This window comes from Phyllostomus hastatus, unplaced genomic scaffold (genome assembly GCF_019186645.2).
Source record: "Phyllostomus hastatus isolate PE091 unplaced genomic scaffold, TTU_PhHast_1.1 phas_contig_86, whole genome shotgun sequence".
Lineage (NCBI taxonomy): Eukaryota > Metazoa > Chordata > Mammalia > Chiroptera > Phyllostomidae > Phyllostomus > Phyllostomus hastatus.
The window spans coordinates 15,007,570-15,023,714 of NW_025333977.1; the positions used below are offsets into that span (position 1 = coordinate 15,007,570).

The following is a 16,145-nucleotide window of genomic DNA, read 5'->3' on the forward strand; positions in this document are numbered from 1 at the left end:
TCTCTTCTTTCCCCAACATCTTCGAGGCCACTGACACTCGCCCATATTTCAACAAGTTATCCTGATGGCTTCCGTTCTCTGCGGCCGTTCACTTCTGCTTATTGAGACTCCCGCTCCCGCTTCACCTTCTGCGAAGACTGAGGAAGTGGTAGGAGGCCGCTAGTTCAGAGCTTCAAAGGGACCTTCAAACCCGAACAGCAGAGTCAGAGCCCTCGCCCCGTGGCAGGGCCATTGGCGTCCCGGGACTTTACTAGGTGTCTCTCCGTGGAAGGGTTGTGATTAGGAAGGCCTGGGCAGCTAAGTCTCCCGGCCTCGGGACGCCGGCGGCTCCGGGAGAGGCCAGCGTACTCTCGCTGCTCCCACGATTATCGTCGGGACGCATTTCCTAGCCAGACTCCGAGTCTTCACCTCCTGCGTTCTCGGGAGGGTCTTTTCTCGTGTGGAGAAGGCTGCGGGATCCTCTCCGTTTCTCGGGGGATACGGGCAGGCCTCAGTCACACACCACCAAAGGTCCGACACTCTCAGCCCCGCTTTGCGAGCCGGGAGAAGTGGGTCCCTTCTCGCTTGCCTTATGCCGGGCGAGGTGAGGACCGCACTATTGTGCCGTCTGCCGGAGGGGGGACGCTCACGTGCGGCTCTCTGCTTTCCAGCCTGCAGCAGTGGCTCCCGGGAAACCAACGTTCACTCAACCAGGATCAGTATTACATTGTTCTGGGACCCCGCACTGGAGGGAGGAACAGCCACCCACTCTAGCTAGGCAACGGACGCGCCCCTTTTCTTCCCCCTCCGTTCGCCTGGACCGCCCTGGGTTGCAAGCCCGCCAGCCGCCACTGAGTGTCCCCAGCCTTTGACAGCTTGGCCGGCACCAAGCAGCCCCGAGTCCCGGGGCGGGGCGAGCGCGTGCGGGGCGGGGCGAGATTGAGCTGGGTGGCTTAGAGTGAGCGCGCGAGCGGAGCCGAGCGGAGCCGAGCGGAGCAGGGAGGTGCTTGGGGAGAGACAGGCAGAGCCGGGCCGGCTGCCTGCGGCTCAGAGCCATTCCAGCTGCGTCGCTGGGCTCAGAGTACCTCCGCCTCTGTTCAGGCTCCCGCAAAACTTTATTCTCTTGGGCCCCCCCCCGGGGTGTCTGAAGGAATCGGAGCACTCAGCCGGCTCTACGCTCCCCTGCTGCGGCGGCGACCGCGGGGACCTGCATCCCGCGGAGCTCTCGAGCCCCGCGCCTCCTCACCTGGCGATCGCACCCCGGAGCAGAGAGGGGGCACCCACGAAGGGGCCGCGCGGGCTCCAGCGTCCCCGAACTCTCCTGCCCACCGTGGCAGACCTGCCCGGCACAACTTTAACTTGATTCCTCTCGCCCAGCCCGGTCACCAGCGGCTGCTGCTGCCACCGCCGCGGTCTCGGCCGCCGCCGCCTCACAAAGGGGCGCGAGGGAGGGGAGGCGGCGCGGGTGGCGGGCACAGGCACCGGTGTGCAGGGCGCGGGCCTCGGGGTCGCGGAGGCCGGGAGACAAAAGGAAAACTGCCTCTGTTCGTCGTGCCGGATCGGAGCAGCGTGCTCAACCGTCTCCCGCCCGCTCAGCGATCCTCCTTCCCCCACCCTCAGCTGCTGCTCCGCCTCCCTTCCCGCGGACTGTCCCCGCAGTGCTCCGGGACCCGAGAAGCCTTCGGGGCGCGCGTAGCTGCTGGTGGTTGGGGCTCTAGCGATAATAAATGATAGAGGATACAATGACTTTGCTGTCTCTGCTGGGTCGCATCATGCGCTACTTCTTGCTGAGACCCGAGACGCTCTTCCTGTTGTGTATCAGCTTGGCGCTGTGGAGTTACTTCTTCCACACCGACGAGGTGAAGACCATCGTCAAGTCTAGCCGGGACGCTGTGAAGATGGTGAAGGGCAAGGTCGCCGAGATCATGCAGAATGATCGGCTCGGGGGCCTCGACGTCCTGGAGGCCGAGTTTTCCAAGACCTGGGAGTTCAAGAGCCACAACGTGGCCGTGTATTCCATCCAGGGCCGCAGAGACCACATGGAGGACCGATTCGAAGTTCTTACGGACCTAGCCAACAAGACGCACCCGTCCATCTTCGGTATCTTCGACGGACACGGAGGCGAGGTAGGAGTTGTGTGTGTGTGTGCGTCTTTGTGTGCCGACAGGACGTTTGTGTCGGGGGCGGGGTGGGGGGGTGGAGGTGGTAGGACTTGAGTGCGAGGGGCGTGGTGTTGACCTGGTGCGGGGCTGGGCAAACGCACTAGTTCCAAGTTGCCCGCCCCGCTAAAAACACTGCTGGATCCAGACTTCTTGGGACTGAGGGTCCGTTTTGGGGAAGGGAGGATCATCCACAGCTTATTTCGTGCTTCATCATTTACGATGTTTCTCAAGGCCTGAACCCAGCAAATGACTGTGCTACTTTTGCGGGGAGAGTTAATGGTTTCTACACTGAACTTTGGCCCGGGACCTCAGCGCTCCTGTTCTAGGGTTTGAGACCGAGGTAGGCACAAAGAAGGCAAAAAATATCTTTGATTCTCATTAGGGAAAAGAGATACAAAATGCAGAACCGAGTTAGTGAGAGAGAGCACAGTGAGGATGAAGGAAGCTGTGACTCCTTCCCATCGCCTTCGCCCTAAGGAGGAATCTGGGGGACCAGCCCCGCGCTTCTTGCCAACTCCATTAACTTTACAAGCTCAATCGGGCCAGTTGACAGCAGCGCCTCTCTGGCCGCCTGCATTTAGCAGGATCGCCTCGCGGGACCTGAGATGCCTCTGGCCTTTGCAGAGGTGGCGATGCCCGCAGAGGCTGTGATTCCCAGATCTCCCCCTGCGCCCTGGCCGGAGTGGGGTGCAGAGGTTTCCCGGCTTCTAAAATCTGTCTTTTGGGGTTCACGTGATGAGGTTAGAGGGCCAGTTGAGGTCCATCTCCCTCATTTCTGCGGCACCCTGATTGCGCGCTGGGGCTCAGATTTCCTGGAGGTCCGGGGAGGATTGGCTTTGGTCCTTGGGCATCGGCCCAGGAGAAGTGAGTGGCAAATGTGGCTCCAAAGAGCATCGGGCCAGCTACCCCATCTTTCTCAATTTGGCAGTTTATAACAGAATTGCATTGTTGCATACTTTTTTTTTTTTGGCAGCATAATGTCTTACATCTTCCCTGCCTCCTCCGCCATCCCTCCATCATTCCCCCTGTCCTCACAATCCATGCTCCCATCCAACTTTCCCCCAACTCTCTTCTTGGCCCTTCTGGTCTCTGCGTGGGCTGTAGGGGTTGTCATTCTTTTTCATTTTTGCTTGTTTTTTGGCATTTGTTTTGGGTGAATATTGAGAAAGCTTTCAAATAGTTATTTGCCTTCTTTCTTTGATACAAAGCCGCTTCACCTACTCCTCTGCTGATCTTTTCAAGATACTGTATCTACCTGCCCTGTAGAACCAACTTTGCCAGGAATGACAAACTTAGTTGGAAAATCTATTTGGTAGAACTGAAATCAGTTTTTGCTGTTTCCCATTCACTCTAACCCTTTCTATGTTCTGCCTTTCAAAGTGAAGGTTTCTCACTGGTTGTAAATTTGTAACTTCCTCTGTAGTGTGGGTTCCTTTTCCCTTGGTCACAGGGTAGGTGAAAGATGTGAAGTTAATTGAGGGAAGAGATGCTATGTACTTGGGTAAAAACGTACCTGAATGACATCGTTGCCAGTAAAATGACTGATTTGTTTTCTTGCTATGAATCAGAGTGCTCGTATCTTCATTTTATGTTCTACACTTTATAACTCATTTATAAAGCTTATATTTATTATAAATTTTAATGTTAAAGTTGTTGGCAGATGATATTCTGCTCCTGATCTTAGAAAGCACAGCTTTGTTTTTGACTTAGAGGTCTGGATGTGATGTTAATGTTGTGAAAGTTTGGCTTATGCTTGTCTGGTGTGCTGTATTGTCATGTTTTATTCTGCATGTGTAAATTTGCATTTAAGTTGATATTTTAAAACCTGAAACTTGCAGACCCAAACAGATTTTAGGTTGAAAAATTTCCAGTACTGTCTTCTAGTAAATGTACCATCCAGAAAAATGATTGGACAAATGCTTTTAATTATTTAATTATTTTTTAATTTTAATTTTGGCTTGTAGATGACAGTCTTCTCCCTGTGTCTCTTTACTTTGTCTTCCCTCTGTGTGTGTCTTGATAAATGCTTTTATTTAGCCAGCAGTATTTTACATGCACAGGGCTTTTCATTAAATTTTGAAATAATAGAGATGGTTATTGTTAGCAAAACTATGAAATGCTTTCTATTGTGCCTTACATTAAAAAGCCTGCTGTTTGTAAAATAATATTATCAACCCTCTTAAAAAGATTGTTTTATCTGTAATCTCCCACTGTATGTGGCCAGTTCATCATTTTGGCATTGTTTTGGGGCAAAATAAGGAGTTATAAAAAGGAGCTATTTATAATTTAAATAATAGATAATTTCTCTTTTGCATTTTCTTTCATTCAAAGAAAATCCCATCATGTAAATGTTGTCTTTTGTGTTGTTTAGCTCCTTTAACATTCGCCAGAGGGGGGTGCCACTGTTTGATTTTGGAATAGACAATAGTTATCTTCTTGCAGAAAAGAGGTAGTTTTTTCTGAACTCTATTATTTGTGTGTTTCCTGTCTGTGGGGTGCTACAGAAGACAACTGGGGAGTTTAATTTTACTTCTAATAATTTGAACTAATAAGATAGTCTATAAAGAAAACCAGGGCCCATCTCCAATGGTAGTACTTTTTAGATTCAGAAGGGACCTAAGCCAACTTGTGTGTCCATTTCATTCCATTTTTAGATGAGATATTTGTAGATGGCTGGAGAAGTTGTGATCTTCCTAAGGCCACATGGCTAGTTTAAGGCATTCAGTTTGGTGATTTTTATATTGAACCACCGCACAAATTAGTTTGTATATTTACCCAGAAAGGCAGATAGCACACTTGGGATACTAAGTAGGTGAATGAAACCTGACTTTCATCCTCAGAACGTTTCAGTGTAGTGCCAGAGATAGACCTGTATGCCAAAAACTACAGTCATGCTATGCTTAGGGTGATATGGAAACACCGAGGAGGGGCATTTAAATCAGGCTTGGAGGTGGGAGGTCCAGGTAAGATATAAGGCATCATTTACTGCAAGGTTAAAAGCCCAGGCTTTGGCTTGACATCTAGCTTTGAATCTCTGCTCAGCCTTATATTAGCTGTGACCGTGGACAAGTTGTTTCAGCAACTTTATCTGGGAGTTTTTAATCTGAAAAAGAATGATAGTGCACATAAGCTGTACCCTTATCAATTGCATTATACCCTATCTAGAGGAACACCAATGGAGAGAAGGATATGGAAGAAGGAAGCTTAGACACCAGTAAGTCTGCAGTATTAGGGCAACAACATTCCAAGTGAGAAGAGGCTATACATGTGAAAGCCATAATGTCGATCACTAGAAAGGTATATGTTGGATATATATAATTCATTAGCTAGCCCCCAAACTCTGTCTCCCTATATTCTAACTTCTGGTGAACTGACTATTTAATCAGGATTCCAGATATCTTAGCATTGGGAAAGCAGCACCCGGGCTTCAGGTGCAAATTTTCTCATTCGTGAAAAAGAATATTCACTATGATTAATGAATAAATTGGCGTTCTGATTTGTACTTCAACCTCTTATGAGTTGGGTTCACATGAGTTAGTTCTCTTGAGTCTGTTTAACTGCGTTTTTGACAAAGACATCTCTGGCCTTGTTATTTCAAAGACCAGACTCTGGATGGCATTGACTTCTAGATGGATGAGAGCTTAAAAAGCCTTCTCTTGATGGCCTGAAGGCCAGCTTTCTCATCTGATGCCCTTGGGATCTTGAGACATTCTAACCCCAGTACTGTGGGTAGATGGTTAACTCTGTGCGTGCGTGCGTGCGTGTGTGCGTGTATAAAGCTATGGCAGTGCTTGTTTTGCTGTATAACAAAAGATTAAAACAACAAAGAGGCCAAAAGAAAAGCTTGGATTGTATCAACTGATGTGGAACATTTAAATTTTAAAAATTAAAACATATATTTATCTATGAAAAATTTTTATGCTTACCTGTATTTTTTATCCACAGGCAAAGGTGGGTTTTTGTTTTGTTTTTACGTTGTATATTATTTAAAGAAGTATCACCAATTCTTTGAAGCAACATTGTTACTGTTCATGGCTGCAACCTATCTAAAAGAGCAGACTGTTATGTATTCCATATGTTTACAGGCGTTACTCTATAAAAGCTCATGTATTATTGCATTACACAGCTGAGAAACAATGTGGCCAGTGGTTAAGCTTAGAGTTCCATACTTCGCATCAGAGAGAAGCTGTACTTCAGATGCCTTCAGTCTAGAGGCACAGCACTTCTCAGAAGCTCAGAAGAGAAACTGCTTACGAAGGGTTGCCTGAAGGATCTGTATAGTCTAGTTCTTTAGATCAGTGGTTCTTAACGTTTCTTGAGTCATGCTTCTCTTTGAGGATGTGGTGAAACTACAGATGTATCCTCCGGAAAAAGGGTCATGTGCATCAAATTTTGTTTATAATTTCAAAGATAAGTGGATGCCTCTGGATTTTAGGTTCATTGAGATAGAATAAAATCTGTTTCTGATAAACTTAGACCTGCAGGGAGCTGTGTGCTGGGACCCCTTGGCATGGGCACCTTCCTCTCTGCCATTTGCATGCATTGACTTGTGTGCTCTCATTTGCCTGTCAAGGTTGTCATGAGGGATGGTCTTCCAAAGCTCTCTGACAAATCAAATGCAAGGATATTGTTCAGGACTTTCTTGTTCGGTTATACATTCTCTTTATGAGAACCAAGGGAGAGATGGTTCTCTAATAGCTTTTTGTTTGTATCTTAAGGATGCTGAATCATGTAACTGATTGGATCATTTTGTGTTTAGCCAACAAATGTTGGCTGCTAGAAGTGTTAGAACCAAAACTCTGGCCTACCACTAGCAAATGTGCAGAATTTTACAGAGAACATTAATTAGGGACCCGAATTTTACTCCCAGGATAGCTTATCTTTCTTACATTCAGTTTTCCTTTGTCCCATTTCTGTCTTTCTCATCTTACATATGCCATTTTATCTTGCTCTGGTATATGTATTTGTATAAGTTTCACTGGATCCTTTCTGAAATAAGATATGGTTCTGAATACATAAATTATGAATGGCACGATGAATGATCTGCTTTACCGACATCACAGCTGTTGCTAGTAAATGTTGGGCTCCCATATTACTGATGTACAAGAGTCCTGTGGATTTAGTATGGACAAATGCTTTATGGTTTAAGAGAAAATTCACATTATTTTGGTTTAAAATAACACTTCTGACAAAAGGGTGGGGGATGCCTCTCCCTTAATAATTCACCCTGTCCAGTGCTTAAGAACTTCCTTTGTAGGTGATTGTAGGGTTCTGGCTGCTGACCCTGGTGCATCTTCTGAACAGATTGTTTAGGAATTCGGTTCAATGAAGCCAACATTTTCTGTGTACTCTGCTACAGGTGGGAAACAATGTTGTGTTCTCTGTGATACCCAAAGATGAATCAGTGCATTTTCTGCTCTCCAGGAGCATTCCATCTAGTTGGAGAGATGAGCTTTTTAAAAACAGCAAAGCTACCAGACTCAGTTGGACCACTCACAAGAGGACAATGGCCTGACTCAGGGGGCTTGGGGAGCCTTGGATAGTTTTGAGGGGAACTGACATTTGATTATGTCCTAACATTTCAGCAGACAGAGATTGGGTAGAGGGAGGATGAAAAGATGACATTACAGGTGGAAGAAAAGCGTGAAAATAGTACAGAGGGAGTAAAATGCAGGTACAGTTGGGAGAAAGGCAGGCAGCACCATTGGTTTTGAGCAGGCTCTACCCAACTGTCATTTCAGAAGTCCATTCATTATGTTTTTCCAGATTTTATGAGTAATCTCTGTGATTTTATATACTTAATATTATTTTCTAGATAGACTATTTTTTAAGGTAAGTATATAATTTAAAAAAGAAACTTCATATCAGCACGGTAGTGGAAAATCCATACAATGAAATTCTTGGCCTCCAGCTTACTAGAAGCTGTCTCCATCTTGATGGAATAGATTGACTCTGGAAAGATTCTTCTCCTAGACTGTGGTTCCCTCGAGTCCCTCTGTCACCCTCCTCTTGCCACCATCACCATCCTTCTGCTTTATGAGCTGAAAGATGGCTTTTAAAACCCAGTTGTTGGCCATAATTTGAAGCAAGGCAGGCTCCTTGCTCCCTGCACAGGTGGGAGGTACCTCTAGTGATGCCACTGCTTGAGGAGCCCTGGTTTGGAACAGCTTTCCACCACAACTCACATGACAGATAAGATTTCACGTGTAACACGTCTCCACGGGGAACCCAGAGTTACAGGCAGTTCCCAGTGCTCTTGCAGAAACTTCACCCCATTTCTAATGCAGGTAAATGAGAACATGTTGTAGGAATAAACTTGAATTCTTTTTTAGCTTAGTTTAAACAGTAAATAATTTAAAAGTTTTGGTACTTGAGCCATTATTGGTCACAAACTTTGACATAGTTACAATGATAAGCTATACCAGAGTGCTGGGCCCAGCTGAGGACCCTTGGCCTGGAGTTGACAGTGCACATAGGTGAGGACTGGAAGATGCTGCTGGAACTGCTGTCAGCACAGATATTGAGAACTGTGCTGAGGGGCCTGAGCTTGTGCTGTAGATACTGGAGAACCATTGGATACTTTTGAGCAGAGGAATGGCATAAGACCCATGATTCAGTAATCCTGTTCTTCTAACCTGTATAGAGGATTGATGTGCATGACCAAGAGAGAAAGGGGGAGAGGTATATTGGGAAGCCTGGGCCAAACCAGGAAAGATACAACTCAGGGGTGTGGGCCATTCTGAAAGCAAGGGGAAGGATGAGTGAGACACCTCTTAAGTGGTGAGACTGCTGTCACGGTGGCACCATCAAAATGAATGAGGGCAGTTGGATGGAAGAGGAACTTTGGACAATAGTGAGTTTGGGTATAAGTTTGTTTCCTTTCTCCCTTTTATTTAGACATTTTCCAGGATTCATAAAATGTTCCTTGACCATTTGATTCCTCAATTTGTGAAACACTATGTCTGTTATACCTTATCTAAACTGACACATTTTAAAGCAATAAAGATATACATTGTATACATTACCTGACTATCCAAAGGAAAGACATTTATTACTATATTACTTTGTCACCAGGAAAGTTTAGGTATTGTTACAATATATAGCTTTTCCAAGGCTAAAAATCAGTACACCTTCATTTCTCTTAAATGATTTCATTTCCCTGACACTTATTTTAAAGTAAAATATATGTATGTCATTCAGTCTCAGATCTAAGTGGTCCCTAGGCTCTATCCAATTTAAATATAGGTGCATAATTAATTAGGGACTCAGTTTTTTAAAACAGTAATATTTTTATATTGAGTGTTAATATTTGAAGCATTTTATTCTGAATTTCTATTTTGATGTTTATCTACTTAAGTAATATATTTTTGTAGTTTAACTTTTATTACTATTTTAATAATTCTAGTTAGTGAATAATAAAATAAATCTGGAGCAAGTTGAAAATACTTTAAAATAAAATTTAAAATTATAAAAGTAATATGATAGATAAAAAAATAAAAATTGTTCTAAATCTCATTATCCTGTCATATCTTCTGTTATGATTTTGGTTACTTGCTCACCTTTTTTTATATGCATTTTAAATATAATTTTACATTGTTATAATGATGTACATGTAATTTTAAATCTTGGCCTTTTTCACTCTGTACAATTCTATAAACACAATGTCATTTTGCTTCATAATTCTTTATTATATTTCTAATGTATTTTTAGTGATAGAATAATATGTTACTGAATGGATATTTTATAAGTTGCTAAATGCTTCCTGATTGGTATACATTTAGGTTCTTCTAACTTTTCACTATTGTAAATAATGTATTAAGTATTTTTATACTTGATCTTAGTCAAAAGGCTGAGAAGCAATGTAATAAGTATTTTTGTGCTTCTACTTTTGTGATTTCCAGAAGTGGGATTTCTTGATCAGAGGAGAAGTAAACCACTATTATTGGTAATAATAATAATGATGATGATGATGGCTGACATTTACTGAATAGGTACAATATGCCAGGCAGTATTTAAACTACTTCATATATATTATTGAATTTTAGTTAATGTAACAGTTTTTGATGTGGTTCTTTAAATTATCCCTGTTGTATATATGCAGAAATTAAGGCACTGAGAAGTTAGTAGTTTACCCAAGGTCTCTAACAGCTCATCAGTGGTGAAACTAGGGTTTGAAACTGAGATCAGACTTAGAGCTATCTCTCTGCAAAGTCTGTTATAAGAGTTTCTGGTTGAAACTTTACACATCTCATAATTTGGGCAATAACATGCACATAGCATTGGTAGGTATGAATACAGCCTGGTCTTCTTGTGTTGCTCAGTAGCACTTGGAGTTTCTTGTTCGACTCTGATGATTGTGTCCCTGTGACATGTGGGTGTTCTTAAAAACTCTGTGCTGGAAACCTTGGAAGGTAGATCTTATAATTACCTAAGAGAGTCCTGCAGTTAGAAAAAAATAGGGTCAGAAGTCAAAGCAGGTGGTGACTCACATTCAACCACTTCTTTCCTGACAGAATCTCCATTCCACTAAGAGCATCTTCAACATTTTGGCTCATGAAAGGCTTGCGTAGAAGTTACAGTGGCATTAACATAGCCATTTGCAATAAACTATAATAATTTGTGTTGTATTTTACTTCATAGTAACAAAGGCTTGACTTTAGGAAAAGTTTATAGGGGTGAGTACATGTTTGCATAATTTCTCTTTATAATGAAGCACTGTTTTGTTTTGGTTTTAGAAGACCAAATGATGTCTTAATACTAAAAGTGATTATTAATTTTCAACAGCAAAATATTATTTTTCACTTGTTTATAATACCAGAATTGGTATGTTTAGTTTGAGCAGATGTTAGTCTTGTGTTTCCATTCCAGAGGCTACTTAATAGATTATTCTCTTAGCCAATCTTAAGTCAAGCCCGAGCTTTGGTGATGGTTAGTTATAATCTGTTTTTAATATAAATATTCAAAAGCAAAGTTTAAATAATCAAAGAAAGCCATCATTTAGAAATACTTAATAGCACTATGGTAACTGTTATAGCTTTCTTTTAGAGTTATAGGTCCTCCCTTGAAAAGTACAAAGCATTTTAAGTAAATTTTCATGTAGAGAAAAATCATGCAGACTGATAAATTGATATCCTTTCAATAAAGTTGAAATCTGTGCTGTGTAAAACTGCGTAAAGAATGAAGGTATAATATTTTACATCTGAAAAACAAATCTATAAATTTGATTATGAGATCTCTCTGGAGATTTTCCCTTTCACTATTTGATAAGAATAGACTCCAATATAATGGAACCTTGGCTGCCTTCAACTTTCCTAGAGTGAGGGAGAGCTTTGGTAATTGAGTCTGTTAAGGATGAGACTTATTTTCTCCATACCTTGAAGACAAAGGAGTTTCTGTCCATGACAGGGCGTGGGTTTTTTGAAGGTAAGTCTGAGGCCACTGCCTATAGTTGTGTGAAAGGTACATTGTACAATGAGAGCCGGATAGTGAGACACCGTTTTCTAATGTGTAGAGAAGAACTGTCTGCTGCCCAAGCTAGGCATCACTGGGTCTATAATCACTGGGAAAGGGCACCTTTCTCTAATTGGTACAAAAGCAAACCATTCCATAGCCTTCAGCTTTCTTTTTGAGACTCACATTCTTTATCGTACCATCCATCACTGTTATGCTCCTTGTTCTGCTCCTGTGTGAGCAGCTGACAGATAATCTATGTCTTAGTTGCTAAACCAAAGACCAGTTATCCATTGCACATCATGTCAGAAAACCTTATGACTTCCCTGGAGAAGTGAACACTATTTGCATTTGCTTTTCCACAGTAATATTCCAGCTTTTGGTCATCATAAATGTGAGTGGGGATTTAATTCCCTATAGTAATAAATCTTAAATATTTCAAATTTTGTCTTTAATAAGGCAGTCCATATTCAGCACTGCTCTTGGACAGTAGAGTTTTTAATGTAAAACCACTTTAAAAATTATTCTTTTAGCCCCTGGCAGGTGTGGCTCAGTGGATTGAGCACTGGCCTGTGAACCAAAGGATCACCTGTTCAATTTCCAGTCTAGAGCACATGCCTGGGTTGTGGACCAGGTCCCCAGTGCGGGGCACATGAGAGGTAATCCCCCCCACTGATGTTTCTCTACCTCTCTCTCCCTCCCTTCCTCTCTGTCTAAAAATAAAATAAACAAAATCTAAAAAACTTCCCTTAAAAATTATATCATTTCAGTTATAGAATTGCCATAGGGAAGAAACCATTCTATTCTGATAAGTATATGCCATTTAAAAAAATCTAGTATGTACTTTCATTTCTCTTTTTAATTAAATAAATTAGCTTTCAGTTAGTCACTGGACATTTTCTGGCCAAAGAAGTTTGTACTGACACTGTTGAGATTCTATGGAAATTAAGACATAGAATTTTGGTCATACTGTTTGTCTTTTTCCTCCCAAGAATAATGAGATGAAGTTGCTATAATGACTGATTTTTACAAGTATATGCTAAATATGTCTGTCCTAGAGTTTGGGATTAAGAAGTTTTTACTTATCTTTTATTTTAACATTTAGATATTTTTCTAAATTTCTGTTTAGAAGAAAGATAGATTTTCTCTTTAGATAGGCCTGACAGGAATCTTCAATTGTCATATAATCCAAATATAGTACCTAAGGCTTCACAGCTACACGAATCATCTATTTTTAAAGACTATCATCAAGGAGATTCTACATTATCCCTGGAGAATATTTTTCCTGTAATCCTTTCTTTCAGGAAATTCATCTTTATATGACAACTAGATACCTTTGGTTTAAGCTTATTCCTCTTAATTTGGCCTCAACAGACATATATTAGGATTAGCTTGTTGCCATTTGTAAATCAGTAAGATTCCAGTAATCAAAAGTTTCCTCCCTCCCCCTCCCCCATATAAAATCAGTATATCAATTTATGAGAGAAGCCCTCATCTCAAAAAAAATGATATAAGGTAATTTCTACCAAAGACAGAATAGAGCTAGTTAGGTAATAAAGGAAATCTCTTCCAGTTTTACAGATAGGTGGAATAAATTCTAGTTAGATACCTAGATGGTGTATTAATTGGAAGTTTTTGGAAGTAACAGAAAACTCAAGTGGAAGCAGCTTAAACACTGATTACACTTATTATCTAACATAAAAAATAAAGCCTGCAAGTAGCTGTTTCCAAGTCTGGTGAATTTAGCAGCTTAATGATTTCAAGTCTTTACATAACTACATCCAGAGATATGAGAAAGCAACTGTATTCTTACAGCCTGAGAAAACCTTCTTAGAAACTAACTCATATCTCGTAGGCCAGAAATGTGTCCATGCCTAAACCAATGACTTGGCCATGGGAATACTATCATCCTGATGAACTCTGACCCAACATAGTTGCCTCACGTTTTATGAGGAGCCCAGCCTCCTCTGGAGGTCATGCCAGCCTAGGAAGGTGAACACAACAGGAGTTTTGTTAGCTAGGAAGAAGGTGGGATGGGGTTCAGAGACGGTGGCCTGGAATACTTCTTGTTTGTACATTAGCGAACTCATTAGATAATGTTGCTATAGAAGTATAAACACTGACATTGGGGGAAAATGAGCTTTAGGAGACTATTAAAAAGGGGTAAATATCTTGTTTTTGGATTGGCTTAGGGAAGACTTTGCCAGGGAGATGAGATGTAAATTTGGTATTTTAGGGCCCCAGCAAGTCTTGAGAAACTATTAGGTAGTTTTGTAACTCAGGGTTTCTCTCTGTTCCGTGTAAACTAGCAACAAGAAGGGGCCTGAGCGCTTGGAAAACAGCAAGGTGGGTTTTTTCCTCTAATATGTAACTGTGTGTTCAGCATGGTTAATGCTACGATTACTGTAAAAGTATAACAGTAGTTCTTTCGTTGGCTATGCCTTTGTGTTTTACTCTCTTCCTGTTTTAAACAATGAATTTGTTGGCTGCCACATGCAGCCCAGGATGGCTATAAATGTGGCCCAACACAAAATCATAAATTTACTTAAAACATTATGAGATATTTTTTGTGATTATCTGTTACAGTGCATTTAATATGTGGCCCAGTATAGCTCTTCTTCTTCCAGTGTGGCACAGAGACACCAAAAGCTTGGACACCCTGCCGTAGGCCAAAGAGAAGAGATTCCTGGGAGGTTCAGAATTTTTGTGTACATTTTGGAGGGGGACAGCCTGGCATTGGGTTACAGAAAGCAGAGAGGGTAGTAAAGTCTTCAGATTTTTCTGTAGGACAGGTGGATGCACTTGGAGTAAATTCTGTGTATGAGGCTGAAGTACTCATCTTTCTGCTGCTGCTATAAATTGATTACAATGAGGGCATCTTTTTATTATGTTTTCCTGACTGATGATTGCCAGTCCTTACAAGTGGTTACTGACCAAACTTCCCATTTAGTATTTTACTACCTTTTCTGGTGATTCATTGTTCCTCTTTTTTTTTTTAGTCTAAAGATATACAATCATATTGTCTACAAATAATGTAATCGTGTTTTCTACTTTGTAAATAGTTACACGTTTCATTTTTGATTTTTGCCTCATACATGAACTGGAACAGAACCCTGGTTTATAAGAGTCGTGACAGTGGGCGTTGTCATGTTCCTGTGTTTGAGATTATTTAAAACTTTGCGATGAGGGAAATGTGAAATGTCTTTACTTTATGGGTAATGGAGCCAAAGTTTCTTTACTAATGCAATGAAAGATGAAAACCAATGGTCAAGAGCCAAAGAAGAAAGGCTGGCTACAGTATGGGAATATAGAGAGGGCAGGATCACAAGAATGGATCAGAACGTGGTGTAGATGTGACACTGAAAACCTGTGGGCACTGATCACATGAAGGGAAGAACAAACACTGTCTTTTTTTTCTTTGAGAAAATAATTATCGGCCCCGTACAGTGGCCCACGACTGTAGTCCCAACTGCTGAGGAGGCTGAGGCAGAAGGGCCGCTTGAGCCCAGGAGTTCTGGGCTGTAGTGTGCTATGCCGATCCGGTGTCTGCGGGAAATTCAGGATCACTATGGTTGGGGCGGGCAGTGGACATCAGGTTGCTCAAGGATGGGTGAACAGGCCTAGGCTGGAACGGAGCAGGTCAAAACTCCTGCGCTTATCACTAGTGGGATCATGCCTGTGAATACCCCCTGCACTCCAGCCTGCGCAACATAGTGAGACCCTGTCTCTAAAAAAGAAAAAACATCATCCATCCCAGTGAAATGTCCTAGGAAAGCATTGGTCTAAACAATAGGCACACTCTCTGAATGTACAGGATGCTGATTCTGCAGGATGTGGCAGACCTAGTGAGACACAGATAGGAATTTGTCCCCCAGGAGTGGGAGGTCTGTTGCCATCTTCCTCTGGTACCTCAGCTGGTTTTGGTGAAGGCTGTCCTTGTTTTTATCTGGGATTACCTTTGCAGAAAATCTTTGCTCTAATTTTAACTACCTGTTTTGTAAGGAAACTGCAGCTGCTTAAGGAAGAGGTTCATACTGAGTGGGGTTAGCTCTTACGTTGGTATACAAAGACAAAATCATGTAGAGCCAAAATTTCCCTTGAAAGATCTTTTAAACTGTCCATACAAAACAGTGATTTTGCACATCTTATTCTTAAGGATATGTAATATATAGTTATAAATGTATAATATCTAAAGTAATGTGTAGTACAGAATATAAAATATAGTTTTACAGTATTTTAAATATATAAAAGAGAATCCTGAGCTTGTGTAAATTTGTGAATGATACCATTTCACTGTACCTCTGTAAGAAAATAGAACAAGAAAGTGAAGAATATTTTGTTTTTCAGGTGGTGGCAGGAACTTTTTTCTTTTAAAGACAGCATAGTACATATATCCTTTGTGATCACTTTTTTGGTTGTTAAGAGTAAAATTAATATGTCCCGAATACTTTTAAAGTCAATTTTGGAAAGATAATTATAAAGGCATATTGAATACTTTATTTTTAATCTAAGTGCCAGCCATATCTCTGACACCAGATGGGAATATAGAGATGG

The 16,145-nt window shown here is 41.9% G+C and overlaps 1 protein-coding gene across 2 annotated transcripts in view; it reads left to right on the plus strand.

Moving 5' to 3' along the window:
- Nucleotides 1–1,697: 1,697 nt before the first annotated feature.
- Nucleotides 1,698–16,145, plus strand: part of PPM1L (protein phosphatase, Mg2+/Mn2+ dependent 1L) — a 244,071-nt gene continuing 229,623 nt past the window's right edge. Inside the window, exon 1 of one of the 2 annotated variants that reach the window (XM_045851343.1) lies at nucleotides 1,698–2,105. In XM_045851343.1, the coding sequence (XP_045707299.1) occupies nucleotides 1,707–2,105 (399 nt within the window). In that variant the 5' untranslated portion in view covers nucleotides 1,698–1,706. Of the gene's footprint in view, nucleotides 2,106–2,364; nucleotides 2,482–16,145 lie in introns of those variants that run through there. The other variant, XM_045851345.1, reaches the window with a different exon arrangement.